Source organism: Tachypleus tridentatus, chromosome 2 (assembly GCF_004210375.1).
Source record: "Tachypleus tridentatus isolate NWPU-2018 chromosome 2, ASM421037v1, whole genome shotgun sequence".
Lineage (NCBI taxonomy): Eukaryota > Metazoa > Arthropoda > Merostomata > Xiphosura > Limulidae > Tachypleus > Tachypleus tridentatus.
The window spans coordinates 112,718,842-112,738,974 of record NC_134826.1 but is presented as its reverse complement, the minus strand read 5'-3'; the positions used below and the strand labels follow the sequence as shown (position 1 = coordinate 112,738,974).

The 20,133-nt window shown below is 34.3% G+C and overlaps 1 protein-coding gene across 1 annotated transcript; it reads left to right on the top strand.

Moving 5' to 3' along the window:
* The first annotated feature begins 5,752 nt into the window (after window positions 1–5,752).
* LOC143236356 (uncharacterized) lies at window positions 5,753–19,842 on the top strand. Its single transcript, XM_076474630.1, has 3 exons — window positions 5,753–6,350; window positions 17,108–17,330; window positions 19,157–19,842. The coding sequence occupies exons 1-3, from the start codon at window positions 6,086–6,088 to the stop codon at window positions 19,473–19,475; spliced, it is 807 nt and encodes a 268-aa protein (XP_076330745.1). The 5' UTR covers window positions 5,753–6,085; the 3' UTR covers window positions 19,476–19,842.
* Window positions 19,843–20,133: the final 291 nt, after the last annotated feature.

The following is a 20,133-nucleotide window of genomic DNA, read 5'->3' as shown; positions in this document are numbered from 1 at the left end:
TCGACAGTAAGCAATATAAATTTGTTCAATGGCGGAGAGGAGAACAGTGTCATAATCTAGACATAAATAACTTGTAAAGTGAAGTATGATGAGAGATCAGTACATGTTTGACTATCCACCTCGGTCAATAATGTTGATGATGTACACAAAATTGATGGCACCATGACTGGTGACAAACACTTTTCGTTTCTATCATATCATCCCATTCCCTCAGAACAACGACTCATCTGGTGGGAATTAATCTTACATAAATATAATGATCATAAGCGTACATTAACCGATATCTTACAAGTAAAGAGGCCGAAAAGCACACTCAGTCATGTCTTGGCTACAAATTCTTGATATTAATAAACTTAAGGATGTATAAGCTAATGTGAAAACTGATGAAACTTTGTAGAATGGACAGCAACTGCCTGTTTTGGAGACAAAAATGTGGAGAACGACGTTTCGAAAGCCTTCACCCTTTCTCTTCAAGTCAGTGTTTTTTGTTTTATTATGGTAGACGTTTTGGGTTTGAAAAATCAAAGGTAAAACCAAAGAGACAACACAGGGGCGCTCAGAAACTGTTGTTTCTATTCAGCCTCACACGTGTACGTTTGTTAGACATAGCTTGAGAGGAGGTATTTAAACATTAATTTGCTACAGCTGAACAAAAACAAATGCAATAATGGTAATTACCTTGATTATCTTTTGGTGGTAGTCTTGAAGTCAGTCATCAGTAGCTGCGAAGAAAACCAATCGAGCCGGACGAGGTTAGGAAGCTCGAGCTATGCTTGTGGTAGAAAATCATGACGTCACGAACAAGGGGAAGCAGAGAGCAGAGTTAAGAATCGGGTTACTGTAAATACTGTACGAATTATAGAAATATAGAAACAACAGACAACATATCTCTTTTCATAACTTGGGTAAAGAAATACCCAAACTTTTGCTGTGGGGGGAAACGGGAGTACCCCGAGAAAAACCCACTTTCACGTTCAGGGCGCCGAATAACTTACGCTAACCGTGCCCTGTGATAGCTGGGGGAAATCAAATAAACAGAGCTTGGAGAAAAATTGGGGACAATCAGGGAAAACTAGTGTACGCCATTACCGCCAAGTTATTGTGCGCCTCTGTTCTTACTTTTTGAAAGTATTTTGGAAATATTTTTTCCAGACTGGGACGAGAGGGTGGGTCTCCTGATTGTTCTTCCACTGACCGATTTTGCTTATATTTGCTGAATAATCTGGTTTCAATTTGTACTTCTAGGAAGTTTAGTTTTTCTTCATCGGTTGCAGTGTTAGTTTGTATCATCTGAGTGTTTGTGGTTTTAAAGTCGGTAACTGGTGCGTTTGTAGTCTCAGTTCGAGTGGTTTGTGTCTGGATTGAGGTAGTAGTGCCTGAAATTAAAGTTGTGGTCTGGCTGAATTTGTTGCTTTTCATTATGGGGTTCGGAACGCTCTGAAATTTCATGTCGTCCTTAGTCTGAGAAGAGTTATATTTCTTCAAGGTGAGTTGCGGGGTAATAATGACTTTAACAGTTGGTAGTATGGAGAGAAAGTTGTATGAATCGTTATAATTTATTACTTTCTTTGCATGTTGGATGTGCACATAATCAGTGACTGGTTGTTGTAAGACATCAGTTGGTTGAATGGAATGTTTAGGAAACCTGGCCTTATTGGGTCGGCGATAGGGGCCCTCGGCACTGAAATGAAATATATGATAGTAGCACCTATTATGTAGAACATGATCGGCACTTTGTTTTGAAGTAGTACAGTCTTGATGAACCTGGTGGGTTGATAGGTCTACTGGAAGAAAATTCTGTGAACGGTATACATGTCAATCTTGTATTGGCTTTCTCAGGCAAGTTTAATTTCAGCAGGTTGGATAGATGTGTCAACACCTTTCAGGAAAACAGAGAACATGCTGGTATGGCTTTTGGTGAGTGAACAGCTAAATTTGATTGTTGTATTCCAGGTTTTACATAAGTAAGATAGGTCTGCTTGAGTGGAAGGCTGGAGGAGAATTCCGCCTCGGCGTAGTATAAGAGTCTTGGACGGGTCGATGGATAGTCCTGGCTAAGCCTGGGCAATGAACATGGCAATTTGTAGTGGCGAGAGATGTGATGGCAGGTCGTCGACGATTACCGGTTGCGAGACCGGCAAGGTAGGCCCGGGCAATGAGAACATCATGCTAGCGAAGCAGAGGGAGAATGCACGTCTTGCTTGCCCGGTGTTTAAGTTGGGCAGTGTGTGTGTAGGTGCTGACGGTCTTTTATAGTGTTCTGGTGGATTGTAGAGAGTGTGTTGATTGTTTGGATTATCACTGTTTCTGACTGGAGGAGAGATTTTTTGTAGATTCAACCAATGACAGCCACAGGTTACTCACTTCTAATGCGTAATCTCTGTTAAGTGAAGGTTTAATAGTCTTAATATAAAATGATTCTCTGATTTTTCTTGTTTTCCAAAATCTGTCTGTGTCGATGATTCTAGTTTTCTCCCAGTTTATTCTGTGTCTATTTGATGTGGCATGCTCTGAAATGGCTGAATTTTGTGTTTTCATGAGTCTTTTACTATCTTTTATTCTTGTCGAGAGTTTTATTGCCATTTCTCCAATGTATGTATCGTTGGAGGAACACAGAATTTCATAGATGACGTTTTTGAGATTATCTTTGGTAGGTTGCTGTTTGTTTTTTACTAGAATGGATCTTAAGGTATTGTAAGATTTCCACCAGACTTCTATGTTGAAGTTTTTTGGCTTTGTGTTTGAGTTTTTCACTGAAATGTTGTAGGTATGGTAGGTAAATGGTGGTAATGGTGGTAACTTTCTGATCTTTTCTTTCTGTCGTGGTCTTCTTCAAGGAGTTTTTGATGAAGGAGGAAGTGTAACCATTCTGTTTAAAACTCTCAATGATCTTTTGGCGTTCTGCCATCTATCAAAGAATGTAAAATCTGGTTGTATTGTGTAGAGTAATACAGGACACTTGGAATAAAATTGCACAAGTTTATACTGTTAAACTGCATATGAATGGTGTGAAACGAGATTAAGTGTTTTGTGTAAAGCAAAAGCCCCAGATACTAATCCACTGTAAAACTTATTCGATTTTATTTGTATTTTCTGTTTTAAGCCACCAATAAATCCCCATTTAGTTACCATTACTCGTTGTTTGTGACTCCAATATGTGTGGCCTAGCATGGCCTGGTGGTTAGGTCGTTCGACTCACAATCTGATGGTCGCGGGTTCGAATTCTTGTCACTCCAAACATCCTCGCCCTTAAAGCCGCGGGAGTTTTATACTGTGAGAGGCAATCTCACTATTCGTTGGTAGAAGAGCAGCCTAAGAGTTTGCTACACTTAGCTTACACTGCTAAATTAGAGATGGCTAGCACAGATAGCCTTCGTGTAGCTCTTGGCAGAATTAAAAAATAAACAAACCTGTATGTGTATCATTTCTGTATTCCTATTTCTGTAGGTATTAAACAATATAAGTCAAATCTTGAGAAGGTAATTACATGATATATTCGTATTTCTCATCCATCCTTTTTATTTTCTTCAAGTATTAGAAAAAGGTAAGATTGATTCTAATTTTAATTCAACAGCAAACGTATTGTTTTCATGCTTCATAAGCAGCGTTAAACGTTTAAATGTTCTGCAAATTTTTCATCGGCATACCTCTATCAACAATGATTCGAAATTAGTTAGATATTCTTTTTTTAGTCAATTTTCTTCATGATAGCACAAGAAAATAGTCGCCAATGTAAATGCCAATCTTGGCCCCATATTAATATCATCCTTTAAAGAAAGAAACGTGACTTTTTAATATAGACATTCTTGAAAGTGAGACGTTTCTGAATTTACATCATGTTGCTTCAGATCTTGAAGTACTAACTCAAGCGGTAATAACCAGACAGTAAAAGCAATATTTTTAGATGCTAAGTCGAATCCTAGTTTTCAGGTCTAGTTTGTTTTCTTCCAGTATCAATTCACTTACGGTTCAAAATAATTAATATTTCTTCAGCATTTCTCGAAATTATATTTCACAGTTGGGCTCTTTTCTAGCCATTCTGACTTTTTGCGTTCCGTCATTCTAATTTGTGTTAAGGTATTCGTTATTACAAGTTAGTTCCACAATAGAAAAATCAACATCGATTTGCATATTTTGTGTATGAGATGTAGTGTTTTCAACCTGTTCCAAAACTTTAAACCTAACTTACATTTATTCAGTTTTAAATATGTTTTCCTCTACTTTTGACAACAAAACATAAATACTTTGTTGATATTATCAAAAAATATATTCCACTTTTGTTTTGTTACAATTCAAAAGAAACTGAACTTACAGCAATCCCATTCAACCATTTTGTTGTCAAGCCTCTCCTTACAGTTCCAAATATTTTTGTCTTTTGGTTTTGGTCTGCATAAATTCAATGTTGAAAACTGATGCTCACGTGCAGTGAAGAATCTGTGAAGGTTGGGAGTTGATTAAGATGTATGTTCCTAGACGTATCCACCCGACTTTTGAAGAAAATTGTTACATAGGATTAAACACTATCGACGACTAAAATAGTTCCACGTGCAGTACACGTGGAACTTTGTTCTCTTCAAATTCGATTAATCCACAGTGTTTCAAGTTAACATGTGAAAGATAGACAACACAAGCTGATGCACTAGTTTAATAAATCATAGAGTATGTCACGTTTTCAGCCTTAACAAGTAAACATAAATATCACATATAATGTCTACTCTGCGAGATGGAAGACATGAAAACTAGTTATTACAAGATACGTCACTTCACTTGTTTTAGTTCAACACATGAACAACAGAGATCAAGTTAAGCATTTATTCTGTAAGACAGAACATATATTGTAAGTTACCACACGATACATGGACCGCGCATGATGATTAAAATTAACACGAGAGGTAGATAGGTGGTCACGACGAGCTACGTTGCGTTACGCTAATACCGTGATTTTTCAATGGACGCAGTGTGTATTAAAGGTGGTACATGAAATGTTGTCATTGATGCACAACATTATTATAAAAAAATAAGGATATTTAAAATATTGTTAGTATTCAGTCTTTAATTCTCTCCTTTATAAAACAATTAGCAAATACTCCCAAATATTAGCACAGTGACACATGGAAACTTTAGATTGCATCAAGTGGCAAGCAAGCAGGAAAGCCTGAAAATCACTGATATAGTTTTGTTTGTTTGTTTGTTTTGGAATTTCGCACAAAGCTACTCGAGGGCTATCTGTGCTAGCCGTCCCTAATTTAGCAGTGTAAGACTAGAGGGAAGGCAGCTAGTCATCACCACCCACCGCCAACTCTTGGGCTACTCTTTTACCAACGAAAAGTGGGATTGACCGTCACATTATAACGCCCCCACGGCTGGGAGGGCGAGCATGTTTGGCGCGACTCGAGTGCGAACCGCGACCCTCAGATTACGAAGCGCACGCCTTAACGCGCTAGGCCATGCCAGGCCTCACTGATATAGTATGTGTAGGATAATAATGTAGTAGTATATTTTTGATTAACATAAGGTGAGATAAAATTTTAACCAGATTTGCAACATGAAATTTCACATTACTTTTGTGAATATCCATACTGTAGTTTGAGGAAAATTTCGTGTTATTCTGAAGTTATGGAAAGTATTAAAATTCATGACAGTGTGTAATTTGCAGTGTTCGTTATGCAAACACTTCAAAGAAGATCGACATGGTCCCTAGCTAACAAACGCAAATATCCTCTCTTTGTTTAACAAGCTGGGAATGCAGACATTTTAAAAACAACGAAGCTTTGGTAATATCGAGTTCTTCGTCAGTTGATATATGTCACGGAAGCCTTATGATTCGTTATACCTTGTGATAGATCTTTTTTATTGGTTAGGAGGCCCTACACCATGTATAAGCATTAAAATCAGAAGCGTGTAAAATCCTGTTAATCATGCTCAGTTGGATAAGTTCAGTCTTGACAGTCATTATTTTTCAAAATACTATCCCGACCAAATACTTTAGCTGTTGTTCGTGGTTAAATTGGCCGCTTAGTACCAGATGTCTGATGTGAGTTAAAGGCAGCTTGGTATATACGAGAGCTCCCTGTCATGACTGTTGATGTCTCAACCCTTACTCATGTATGACGGTGACAGTAATAACAGTAGCGGTACGTACTCCCAAGTTCAACAACTTTCTTCGGAAAGCCCTGCGCAGTCATCATTTCTCATTCGTGATATTTTAAGCCAATCGAGCACTGAGAAGTGTGTATTAAGCCACAGAGAACTTAAGGACGAAATTGTGCCTTCATTAAGAGATTTCAAAAACTCTGCACAAAGTTTACCGCAAGATATCTTCTCAGTCAGAACCTCGGAGAACAACAAAGGTAAAAACTGTAACTAGAAACCATAAAAAAACGTTTCGGAGAGGTAAAAAATGTTTTATTTTCGTTAAAAATGGCCATGGGAACTTAACTTTTAAGTTATATAAATAACCTATTTATAACATGGCTATTTCTTTGTGAAAAAGGAATACATATACATAATCTCGATTAATTATTAAAGCGTAAGCGCAATATACATTACCCTTTGATAAAAAAATAAAACAACAAAAACAAACACTATAAAGATAATAAGAGTATTATATAAGAAAAAGAAACCATGTATTGATGGTTAATACTGGCTAAACATCCTATACTAACAAATTCAGTAACAGAATTAGTTTGTATTACTTAATTTTGTTCAAACAATACTAAAAAATTGAGGCCATTTAAGATTACGATTACTGGTAAGACTGGTAGAAATGTTGAACTTCGTTTCTAATTACAGTTTCAGGTAAAAACTAAAAAAAAATAATTAAAATATCTATTATTAGCTAGCTTTTTTTCAAGCGTCAATCAAGTCTTATTTTAAAGTATTTGGTCTAATACAAACCAATCAACATACAATACTGGCTTTTATAACTTAAGCGTTATTTTGAGAAATGAATAATCAAATTTTGACCACTACAACATTAGTTTGTTATTAAGTTAATAAATACTGATAATATAATGCTGTTATCATTATTTACTACGATTATAATTACTTATGATAGTATTGCAAAGATAAAAGAAGATTAACCAGAATTATGATTAACAGTTGTATTATGTTGCTAACAGATCAGTTTTGCATTAGTTATTGTTGACGACAGTGTGTTATTAAAGAGATCCAATATGTAGCAGCAATAATAACTGATGGTTGCACATAACAAATATATCTAATTCTTAATAGTTATATTTACTGATTATAGTTGTTACTAACATATCTAATTGTATTTGTTATAGTTACTGATAGTAATAACATGTAGCTTACAGTTGTGATGTGTATTATTGAATGTAAAGTTAGCTAAATAGATTGGATATAAAAAAGTAACTCTTAAGTTAATTACGTTTATTAACTGTAGTAGACTGCCTAAAACTACATAATCTAACTAGGTACTTAAATATCATTTGTGTACCATCCCCATGTTGTTGTTTTTTGGAGAAGATTATTTAGCCTTAAATTCTGACTAAAGAAGGATATATTCATAAACCAGAATTAAAAATTAACTCGGTAACACTGCACAACAAAGTTTTTGCTTCTTGAACACTGTTGGGTGTTCCTTGTAGATTTTTGGCTGCTGATCACGAAAATCACATCCAAATTTGCCCATCACGTACCGTTTCATCGAAATCTTCCGTTTTATCATGTTTGTTTTTATATTTGTGTCCAAAAATTTTCGTTTCTGTAAGAGATCTATGAACAATGTTTTGTGTAGTCTGGGCATGTCCAGGCATGAAATAAGGTCAGGCTGGAAGCTGTTCTGTGGAAGTATGCAGCCTGGGCATGACTGGGCAGGTTGGAGCGAGCTTGACACTGTCTCAGCAGGCTATAAAAGTGGCTTGCATACATAGATGCTGCTCATTGGATTAATATAGACCTTATAGTGTGTACGTATTGTTTCAGAATAAAACATTGCCTTAGTAGCACTGTAAGAAGTAAGTTAGATGTCATAAACGTTTTACAGGACGATTGGTTTTGATCAATATGTCTCGTCAATGTCGTAACAGCCGCGATACATTCCGCTATATTTGTGGCGAGTATACGCTTGTTCATCAGAGACGCTCAATGACTGCTCTTGTGAAGAAAGCATATCATCTGTACTTTGGCTGTAAAATTGGTGATCAAGACCAGGAATGGGCGCCTCACATTTATTGTGCGACATGTGCTGCCTGTCTGAGAGCTTGGCACTTGAAAGACAATACCGTTTGCTGTCCCGATGATATGGCGAGAACAGAAAGACCATGGGACGGACTGTTTCTTCTGTTTGAATAATGTGTCTGGTTTCTCTGCCAAAAACAAGAAGTCAATTGAATACCCTAATCTACCTTCAGCAATGAGACCCGTGCTACATGACGACAGTCTTCCAATTCCGAAACCAAGAGAGGAATGGACTTTAGCCGAACCAAATGAAGAAACTGTAATGCAGGAAACTAGCAGTGACATTGATCCGGATTTTGAACCGTGCTCCTCAGGCAATCCAGATCTCATAACACAGTCAGAATTAAACGATCTGGTCAGAGATTTGGGTCTGTCAAAAGCAAAAGCCGAATTGCTGGGTTCGAGACTGCAGGAATGGTATTTGCTGTCACCAGGTACGAAAATTTCTGTTTTTCAAAGCCGCCAAGATGATATAACCAAATTCTTTGCACAAGTTGACAGTCTCTGTTTCTGTGTTGACATCGAAGGCTTGTTCTCTGCTTTCGGTTGTGACCATGACCTGCAAGAGTGGCGTCTCTTTATTGATTCATCAATGTTAAGCCTCAAAGCTGTTCTGTTACACAATGACAACGTTCACCCTTCAATACCTGTTGGCTATGCAGCACACATGAAAGAAACCTATGAGAACATGGAAATATTGCTGAAACACATCCAGTACAGCAAGTACTGGAATATCTGTGGATATCTGAAAGTCGTTGCTCTGTTACTGGGACTGCAGCTCGGCTATACAAAGTACTGTTGTTTCATCTGTGAATTTGGACAGTCGTGCCAAAGAGTCACATTATTCTAGACATAGTTGGCCACTCCGTAAAAGGTTAGTTCCAGGGCAGAAAAATGTGGCGCATGAACCGCTTGTCGACCCGGCAAAGATTTTTTTGCCTCCTCTTCACACAAAATTGGGACTTATGAAGAATTTCGTGAAAGCAATGTACAAAGAAAGCAAAGGTTTTCATTACTTAAGACTGATGTTCCCAAGAATAACTGACGCCAAGATCAAAGAGGGCATTTTTGTTGGCCCTCAGATCAGACATGTTATGAGTGACAAGAGGTTCGAAGATCTGTTAGTTGGGCAAGAAAAGATTGCCTGGAAAACCTTCAAAGACGTTGTTGACAATTTTCTTGGCAACTACAAAGCCCCATATTACATTCAGCTGGTAGATAAACTTCTCAAAGCATACAAAACAATGAAGTGCAACATGTCACTCAAGATTCATTTCCTCCACTCACACTTGGACTTCTTCCCCGTATATCTGGGTGCTGTCAGCGACGTACACGGTGAAAGGTTTCACCAGGACATTGCTACAATGGAAAAACGATATCAGGGCAACTGAAATCCGTCAATGCTTGCTGACTACTGTTGGACACTGCAACGTGATGCGCCGGATATTGAATACAAACGAAAATCAGGAGAAAAAAAAATATTATGTTGAACTCAGTAGCGTATTAGAAACGTAAACGCAATTAAGTCCGTTATTGCCGTTAAACAGTTTACTGTCTATTTCTCAAAGTTCCTACGTGATGAAGCAAAACCAAAACTATATTTGTGCATACCCACCAGGTACCTGTCACAATCAGCAAAAACCTTTCAGAAAGCAAAACTTTAAAAAAAAATCGTTGTGCAGTGATATATTTGATGTCACATATCCATAAGGAATAAGCAAACTTCTTGATCACTGACTATTTTTGCAGTTTACCAATGATTTCAGCAAACTACAAGCGTTTGTTGATCGTGTGAAATTAAATCGAAGTTACTTCATAGAATTTTGCTAATAATAATATATTTCATGAGACTTTTTTTTTAATTTCGCGCAAAGCTACTCGAGGGCTATCTGCGCTAGCCATTCTTAATTTAGCAGTGTAAAACTGGAAGCCAAACTTTTTTTAAAAATTGCTGTGCAGTGTAATTGGTACAGTTAACTTAATATAACATTATTTTAGCGAGATGTGAGTACACTCATAAAACGAAAATGTTAAGACTATAATACATTTATTCACCAGTTGGGTGCCCTTGCTGTCACAATATTATCTACGAAGTTTAGGCCAACTCAGGAGATTTAAGTTAATAAATAATGTTACTTATAGAAAATATTAAATTGTGCATTAAGTACATCATACCTCTTAAAAACATTTTAATAAATACAGTTTGAGATCAACATTAATGAAACAGTACACCTTACTATATTGCTAAGCTACCAATACAAAATAATCTTCAGAGTAACTATAAAATTATTTTAAATCATTCAAAACATTTTAATCAAAACTATTTAATGAAGTTAATTATAAAGAAACTAGAGTGCGTCAAAACTTATAAAACATCAATTGTTTGCTACCTGAAATCCACAAAGCTTAGCAGTTAAAGTATTTGCAAAGTTGCTGTTAATTAGTAGCATTTTGCTTATAGTTGTAATGTGCATTCGTTATGGTTAATTACAAAAGTGCGTTGCCAACAGTAGTAGCAAATAAATGGATGAAAGCATACAAAAAATGTTATAATACTTAGACAAAGTATTCATGGCTCCTTGTAAAATTACCACTATAGTGGTAAACATCGGTATACACCTTCTATTAAAAGTCATCAGCAGTTTGAACAGCTTTCTAAAAACTAAATAAATATCCACTGAGATAATAATGTTTTATTAAATAAATAACAAAATAAAGATTAAAATACAAGATTACCATTAATATTTCATTGATCTGGCCAATGATGTATGCATGCATGTATTAAATTGTTATTTTTATTATTCGTTTATGAAAAGAATGATTGAATACTTCTGATCCTGTTGACACGATTTAATATTTTGAGGTAGCCTCTCAAAGTGTACTTCTATATTATTGGTTTACGACAAAAAGTATCGTATTTTGCTAACACAGTATTTTTGTTTAAGTAATTCAGCAAAGTGTATTTAAGTATTATTCGTTCATGACAACAAGGATGGGACACTCAGGTCCTGCTGGTAACATCCAAAATTGTCTATGATAACATTAAGATGAAATACTAGTTGTAATTTGTAAAGTACGTCAACATGATAAGAATAGCTCAATTCCTTCTAGCCGAATACTATCAGGAAGTGAGAACATGAAAGGAGGATATAATATCTTTGTTCATGATATATTCCAACCTATGACATCACGAAACAGCAACGCATTCTTCTGCTGCTAAAATATTCTAGTAAGTCTCAATATCGCAATCCTACCGACTATTTGCAAATGTTTGTGTTATATACTTTAACTGCTCATTTCTTCGAATGATAGCAAACAAAATCGTAATATAGGATATTGTTTCCCTATCTAATGCACATGGAGAGTCAAAACGTATAAAAAACATGCTAATTGAGCTGATTTAAAAGGATGTGACTACGATTTTTTCTCGCCATGATGGAGTAATTTTCCAACATTTTTAATGCACGATCAAGGAAGTTACACATTCATGTCGTTTATCAGTAATCTCTTATTACCAGACGTAACTGTGTTTAGATAACAATACACACCCCAATTAAAAATGTATTATTTGCAAACTACAGATGCTAAACCTACCTTGTGACTCATGGGTATTATTGCCTGCACATAACTGGTTTCTTTCATTTAAACTATTGTACGTGATCATGTATTGGTTGATTTGCTGATATTTAAGCTATCGAGTAGTACTAAGTCTCTGGGACGTTATACCAATATGCCTAACATTTTGTAATTATGTAAACATTATGTAAACTGCATGTTTTATTCACATTTTCACATTCACGTTTTATAGCAGAGGATTGTGAAAATAACATTTAAGATAACTATCTTTTGTTTCCCACAAGTCACTATGCAAGATAGCTTTTAGAACTTTTTATCCAAGTCCCCAACCCATTGATACACATCCCCAGCAACCAATTAGCAACCCTTACAGAATTCATTACCACCAAAACTAACTTTATGTTCAATAACCAAAACCACCTACGAATAAATGGCATAAATATGGGGAATCCTGGGTCACTTGTTCTAACCAACATTTTTATGACACAAACTGAATATAAAGCGATCACTTCAGCCTTACACTCACCACTATATCGGTACAGGTATGCTGAAGATACAATTGCCGGATTCACATCCAGAGAACACACACTTAGTTTTTTCAACCACGTTAACTCGATACACCCTAACATTAAGTTCACCTGTTAACATGAGAAAATAAACAAACTAACCAAATAGCATTTCTCAACCTCAAGATCACAATAACTAATACACAATTCCAAACAGAAATCCACGGAAAAGTCACCCATACTGGACTATACATTCCCTGACACTCAGCACATGAAACAAAACAAAAATTCGACATATTAAGAAACCAAATAAACACACCAATAAAACCACGTTCAACTGATAAAACTAACTATGAAATCAACAAAATAAAACACTTTATCAACATCAACAAGTTTCCTCTGAAAACCGTGGAACGTGGAAAACTTTATACGCACATACCAAGACCAACAACAATTAATCCCAAGATACAACAAACTACAAAATCTTACACTGTTCCATACCACATGTTTTCGACATCAGCGAAAAAATAACCAACATTTGGAAAAAAAAATTATAACAAACACAACATTCCAGTAAACACCAAATTTATTCAAAAACCAGGAACAAATCTAAAAGTCCATACTATGTAAAAACTACACTGACAAACATAACACCAACATAATTTGTAAAACACAATGTAACAATTGCCACGAATTCTACATTGGAAAAACAAGCACAAAAAATGGAAACTAGAACAAAAAAACAACAACACCTTCACATGTTTTTGAACACTGCAAGTCATATAAACATAACATAACCATAGAAAATACCCAGATATTAAGTAGGGAAACAAATATAAACAAACGCAAAATAAAAAAAAGCCCTACTTATTCAACAACTGAAACTAAAATTAAACTAATATAAAGGAATACCTTTATACCTATACTAATTAATAACTCAACATCAAACTGCAACGCCCCACACAATCCCGTACCTATTTATACTCTCGTCCCTAAGACATGTTCCCGGCAACAGTCAGTTGCAAATTGTCTCTTTGTTAATCTGAAGATGACCTTCTAGGAAGGCCGAAACGTTCTTTTCTGCTTGTCAATAAAGGTGTTAATACCCATATCAGTCGTTCTGAGATACAAATTAATAAAGTCTTTAACATAAGGAATGGCTTTCTCGGGTGGAGAATGAATATTATCATATAGTAAATTGAAAAGGATTTCGTGACCGTGAAATGCGCAGTTGGTGATTAATTTAGTGAACAGAAGATGTAACGATAAGATAATGTGCATGAATAAATACAAGCATGGATATCTTTGGTGGGTCAAGACAACTTAATATGAAATGTTAACCAAAGTACATAGTATTCCAATACCAGAAATTGATCCTAGTAGTATGAAGATGCAGAAATTCAAGCTGTGTGTCCCTTGAGTTTTTATTGAAGTTTTATTCCAGCTCTTCGGTCAAGAGATGTGACGAAACAGAAAATTTATTACATAAAATGGACGTGTAAGTATATCAGTTCATGAAGCCTTGTGTTTAAATGAAGTTATGATTTGTGAAAGAAGTTGACATGTGCTTCAAAAAAGTAGAACAAATTGTAGAAAAGCAGAAAAAATCATTCAGTCATCTAGATAAGTTATAGCTATATATTGTTTGCATAGGAATATTTACATGATCATGTATTGGAAGTAACATAATATACAAATTTAAGAAGTTGTGAGCTTAAAGCAAAAGTTTCCTCGGACGACGAACATTCTGGCTGAACACTCCATAAAACATTGCTTTGCATATTTCATGGAACATTTATGAAGATGTAAAAATACGAAAAATATTAGTATAAAGTTCCTTTGTAGGCCTAGAAAGTGTAGTGTTAAAAGCTATCCTTAAGTATTTTGTTCAAAATCCGCAAAGGAAATACAGAATTAAGGAGAAGCAAATATCCAAGCAGTGTAACAACATGTGATACAAAGTCGAACGAAGAACTTTAGTGTATAAAAGAGGGGTTAATTTCAACCCCAGAATGTTCCTATTAGATATGGCAAGAGACGGAGTTGTTGCGTGCCTTTGTGATTGAAAGCCATCATCTGGATTTTCGAAGTCAGATGTTTATCAAAAATGTCATTAGGATTATTAACTGTGTCAGCGAGTTGGACAGGAACGTTGTTAGTGTTGACATTAAAGAACAAATGGCTGCAACACAGACATTTTTTTTTTATTTAGGAGCAAACAGAATCACCTTGTTTTTGTGACGTTAAGGATAAAATACCAATGAAGACTAAGAAAGAAAAAAGTATTGAACGCGGTCCTGAAGAACTGAGAGTAAACATGTAATCTTACAGGTGCCCACAAGAGCAGTATCATCGGTGTATCACTATCAACGAATAGATTAAATCGATTTAGGTATCTCAGCAACAACAAAAAATATACAGAAACGGTAATAAAACGGAACATTGAGGAACTCTAGCACAAAGACTGAAAGATTGAGAAAGAATTATTTTAAAAGAGATAGCTGCACGTCTATCATGTATAAATGAATAAATAAGTTGGTTCTGTCAAGTTTGCGGTTTGTAAATTAAACCAGGGTGCTAAACAGTCAAAAGCTTGTTTAAAATCAAAAAGTAACATACAGGAAGGTTTAATAGTGCTAAAATGACTGGAGGTAGTCTAATAACATTGGAACTTAATCTGTCATTGTTCGATGTGGACGAAATCCAGTTCCGGTACACGGCAAAAATTGATGATCTGCAATAAATCTATGGAGATTTTCAACTAAAACGTTCTAGACTTTCATTGAAGACACTGGTTTAAGACTCTTTAGGCTTTAGGAAAGGTAAAATAGAATTATTCCATTAAGATTAAAATCGAGAAAAGAAGATAGCTATGAAATGTTGAAAACACAAGAGAAGGAGTTGTATTACACCTACTCTTCATTACGTGGTGGATAGCCTGTGCTGTTAGGTGTGTGTTCATATAACTATCATCCAGCATATGTGCTTTACTGTGAGTAAGTTCAAGAAGTGAATTATCAATCCATTCATGAATTTCTCTTGTAAGTTCTAAGACGGAAAGATGCTGTTTCGGGAATGTAAAGTAATTTTCATGGAACAAAAATATTAGACTTTATGAATGTTAAAATACCTTTTTATATAAATCTTAAAAGTTAAGATTTAAATACCTAAGCTGTCAAAGAAGTAAAAACGTAAAAGGTGTGATGGAAATATTGTAAATTAAAGATGTTTATTCGTTTTAATTTTCTTCTTAATTTGTCCATTTCGGATTATAAGTTACAGGTGTGTAAAACTGGCGTTTCGTTTAATGCCAGAACTTTTCAATATCACACTGTACCTGTAAATATCTTTATACACTAAGAGTGAGAATAAGTTGTAGTGCTTAAAAATATGTACTTAATCCAATTGCATTATGATGAATATAGATTATTATAATCACGCTTCTCCACCCAAAGCGTTCATACCATTGAAACTGAGCTGTGTAGTCGCTGCATGTGTTAGTTTAAAATATCATAATACCAAGTAACTCAAGGTATAAATCAACTACGTAATTATTGGATCATTATATATTGTACACGATTAGTATATATATTATCCAGTAATATTAGAAACAGTTATTTAAATATCATTTAAATGTGTATTATATACAATAATCATTATATGTATATTTTATACTTCTAGCATACTTCTGGTTCAATTAAAATATGAAAAAAAATTAGCAATTTTACGATAATTATGTATACTGCTTACAGCTAACACGACTGTCTGAAAGCCAAACGATGGAAATATAATCACTAATACGTATTGTTATTGTATTTGTGTTATACACACACACACACACACACACACACATATATAGCAGTACATTTATCCGAAACTCAACAGATAAAATATAAAAATTGCTAATTAGTGTGCATTTAATGCATATGCACTACACAGGACTACTATTTCTGCAGGTGACGCGCAAAAAACAGGTTATACTCGTATAGACACTTGATAATAAGGGCAGCAACAGAAGATATAAGTGACAATCATTAGGTATTTATAGTACTTAATGCATTAGTTCGTGTATTAAAGCGTAAGTTAAAAAATTGTAAGTCATTTATGTAATCGTTGTGTACATACTTAAAATTGTCAGACTGAAAAATTGTGAACTTGGTTTGGGATACTGCATAGGAGCTGCAATATATCCAACAGTGAAACATTAAAGTTGGTTTGTATCATTAATATCCTTCACATGATTCATAAAAACCTTATGGTCGGTTGGTCTCCTTACCATCCTCCTTCTAATGCATTAAAAAAACCTTAATGTCCATTGAACTACTTATTATCCTCTCTTTAAGTAACCATAACACAAGGAAATTGTTCAAGAAATACACTTATTTTTATTCTGGCTTTCAGTATTGCCTACCTATAGGCTACTGTTCGTAATTTTGAGTTATATTATAATGTATAATAATGCTGTTTCATTAATGCTTTGAGGACGAAATTAGTTATAAAAATTTGTGCCATAAGTTGCAACAATTTGACCAACCCTGATACACAAGTTCTGAACACGTAATTATTCTACACTTAGCTTTTGAACTACTACTGTTAGCCATGAAATAGCTTCCAATAGTGAGTGAACAGATTTTGTCTGCATGAAAGGTTACTTAAAACAGTAAACATCTGCTAAGGATATAGATGAGTAGAGCAATTATTCACAAGAGAACAATCATAATATTAACTAAATAATTTAGCTTAAAGAGGACTATAGATTAGCACTGGCTCGTCGGTAAACATAGTCATTTCTGGTTTCTGATTTTATTTTTTTTTTCTTTTAGATGCTAATGACAACATAAAAGCAGGAGAGACAAAATATTTGCCTAGTATTTTCAAGAACAAAAAAGAAAGGAAACCTAGAACAGCCTTCTCTGATTATCAAATACAAACTTTAGAAAAAAGGTTTCAAACACAAAAATACCTGAGTGTTCAAGATCGAATGGAAATCGCTTCGAAATTAAACTTAACTGACACACATGTGAAGACATGGTACCAAAACAGAAGGTTGGTGCTAGTATATATCTATTGTAGTTTTCATTACTAACAATGTAATTAAAATCAGATGTTCTAGTTCTTGTTTATAAAAGGTAACCGGAATAGATGTCTTGATACATCTAATATGAGAACAGCTATAATGAAAAAAAAATTATTTCCTACATTCTGTATATCGATATACTATGGTCAAAGAATAAAATTATTAAGTTAATATCCATCCTTTACAGAATTTTTTCCTGAAGAAAATATTAAAATATTGAGAATTTCAAATGGACAATCCTCCCCTATCTCACGTATATTTCTGAACTAATTCCTATAATTTTTACCGTTTTGATATTTTCAAAGACTGTCTTTAAGGACAACAGTACCAGACGTTTTAAAAGCAACGTTATTAAACTGGAGTTTTAACACATGTATTTAACTTATTAGTGTGAAGAAGCTCATTGAATAATGAGTTAAAAGATAACAATAAATATCAATTTAATTCGCAAATTATGTATTTTTGCTCATTTACCCAACATGATTAATGTACAATTATTAATTGTTGCTTGAAACGTCTTGCCTACAGGAAATAAAATTGCGCATTCTTTCGAGCACATTGCGTGAATATGTCCTTATTACTAAACACACATTCTTCTGAACACATTGAGTGCATAATAATAAGTTGCCCTTGTTATTAGTACATAAAAATAAATAAATTTAAGCTTTCTCCGTTACTGTTTCGGATAATTTATCATTACAAAAGCTTGGTAGATAATATCTATATTTATTGATTGCTTGAGTGTATGATAAACTTTATTTTATTTCAATAAATATCGGTATGAAAATTGTGGTCGTCTTTAATTTTAGATTTTTGCATATGTTACTTTAAATTTTACAGAAACAAACAAGAATCAAACTGGAGATATTTAATTTCTTAAAAAAAACAGTCTGATGCGTATAATGCTGTCTTAACTCCGTCTCTCCATAACATTCTCTTCTACTTAAAGAAGAACCAATTAACCAATTAAACCAATTGCTAGGAATGTGCTATAATTGTAATTTTCGTCTTTTCTTGTAACTTCTATCATATATTGCTTATAAAATAAATATGAACGAAAGACGATATTTCCAACTGGTTTAGATGTTGTTCTTTTTATGTTTTATCTGTCGCATTACACAATAGTGTATTTTTAATGTTCAGATAAAACAGCATACTAGAATAGGAGCAAGTTTAAGAATTTCTATTGTGTCAGTTTTGGTAAAAGAAATAATACCCACATCTTCAATGTGCCAAATATTTGGTTTTATAGTATATTTTGTTAAAGAACGTGTACTGTATTGTAGGGTATTCTAAAATTCTTGATGTGAAAAATATTGCCAGACAGGACTTGAAAGTAGAGCATGTTACTAATAATTATTTGTCTATGTTTGACAGAAAAAGCTGAAGAATACTTAGAATAATGAAACGTGTCTTTATAGATTTAAAATTATTTTTGAAGACGTACTATTGTTCATTTCTTATATATTGTTGATTTTAGCAAGATTAGATGTAAAGTAGAATATTTTGCTGTGTTTCCTTATGTCAGTGTAGATTTAGTAATCCTCAAAATATGAAAGTGTGATAGATAATAAACAGGGTCACAGTAGCCACTGTGCATTTATTGTTTTTCAGAGTAAATTGAAAAAAATATTTAAAGTGGCAAAATATTGACTGATAAGACTTAAACGTAAAGTATAACAATTTATACTGTTATCTCTTTGAAGTGATAGGTACTTTGTTGGGTTAGAGTTTTGAGTAGACACACGGCCGATAAAAACTGAATTTTGTTTTACGATATGCATGGCTATCACAGGACAAAGTGGAAAAGACAGACTGCTGTTGGATTGGAGCTACTTGCCGAGGCTGGAAACGTTGGAGCTCTTCACAGCACGATGCATACAACACCTTACTGGCTTCCTAGGCTCATGCCATCGCCTTCACAAGGTCTTATCACATGCCAAGAGTACTGCTTCAGGCACCCGACTTCTAGACTTTTTAAACCTTTTCCTTTTCGTTTAAACTCAACCGATGAGAAAAAACTATTATTGCCAAGCTCAATGAATTCCTCTTTTGTGATGTCACAAGGAAATTCCGAAAATCCAATTAATTCATTAGCAAAATCACATTCCTAAGCCAGTGCAAAAAAAATAACAAAACATCCTGGTGTTTTATTTAATAACATGTGAAAACAATGGTATTTCTGTGATAGTAATTCTGTAAAAAGTTACGAAAAACAAGACTATTATAAAAATCACTAATTTGAAATGGGTATATAAAAATGTTTTCTTGATGACGATTACTTTTATTGGTGCATAAGGAAAAACTCGTAGGTTTTTTGTTGTCTTTTTACTGCTGTTGTTTTTTTTAAATAATCTACAATGTTGGAGAAACGAATTCGTTCATTATAAGTAGATTTATATAGGGACGCAACGATTGTGGTTCATAAGAAGTGTTGCTTTCACAAGTGTATCATGAGAGCGAAATAAACGTAACTTGAATAATTAATAAACCGCCTTGGATTCTTTAATAACCTAGCATGGCTGAGAACTTCAACATAACATAAATTCAATATGAATCATACTTAACATTATTATGTGACTGGTATTAACAATGATCTCCTGGCACATGTTGCATTAACCAATCCATCCGTTAAATTACTGCACAGACATATGCACTATTGTGTACAGTTACAAACTAAACACAGAATTGTCTCTACATTGCACTATGTATTCTCACTTAAAAGGTTCATGACGTTGCATATCATGTAAAAGTATATTAATACACAGTTAT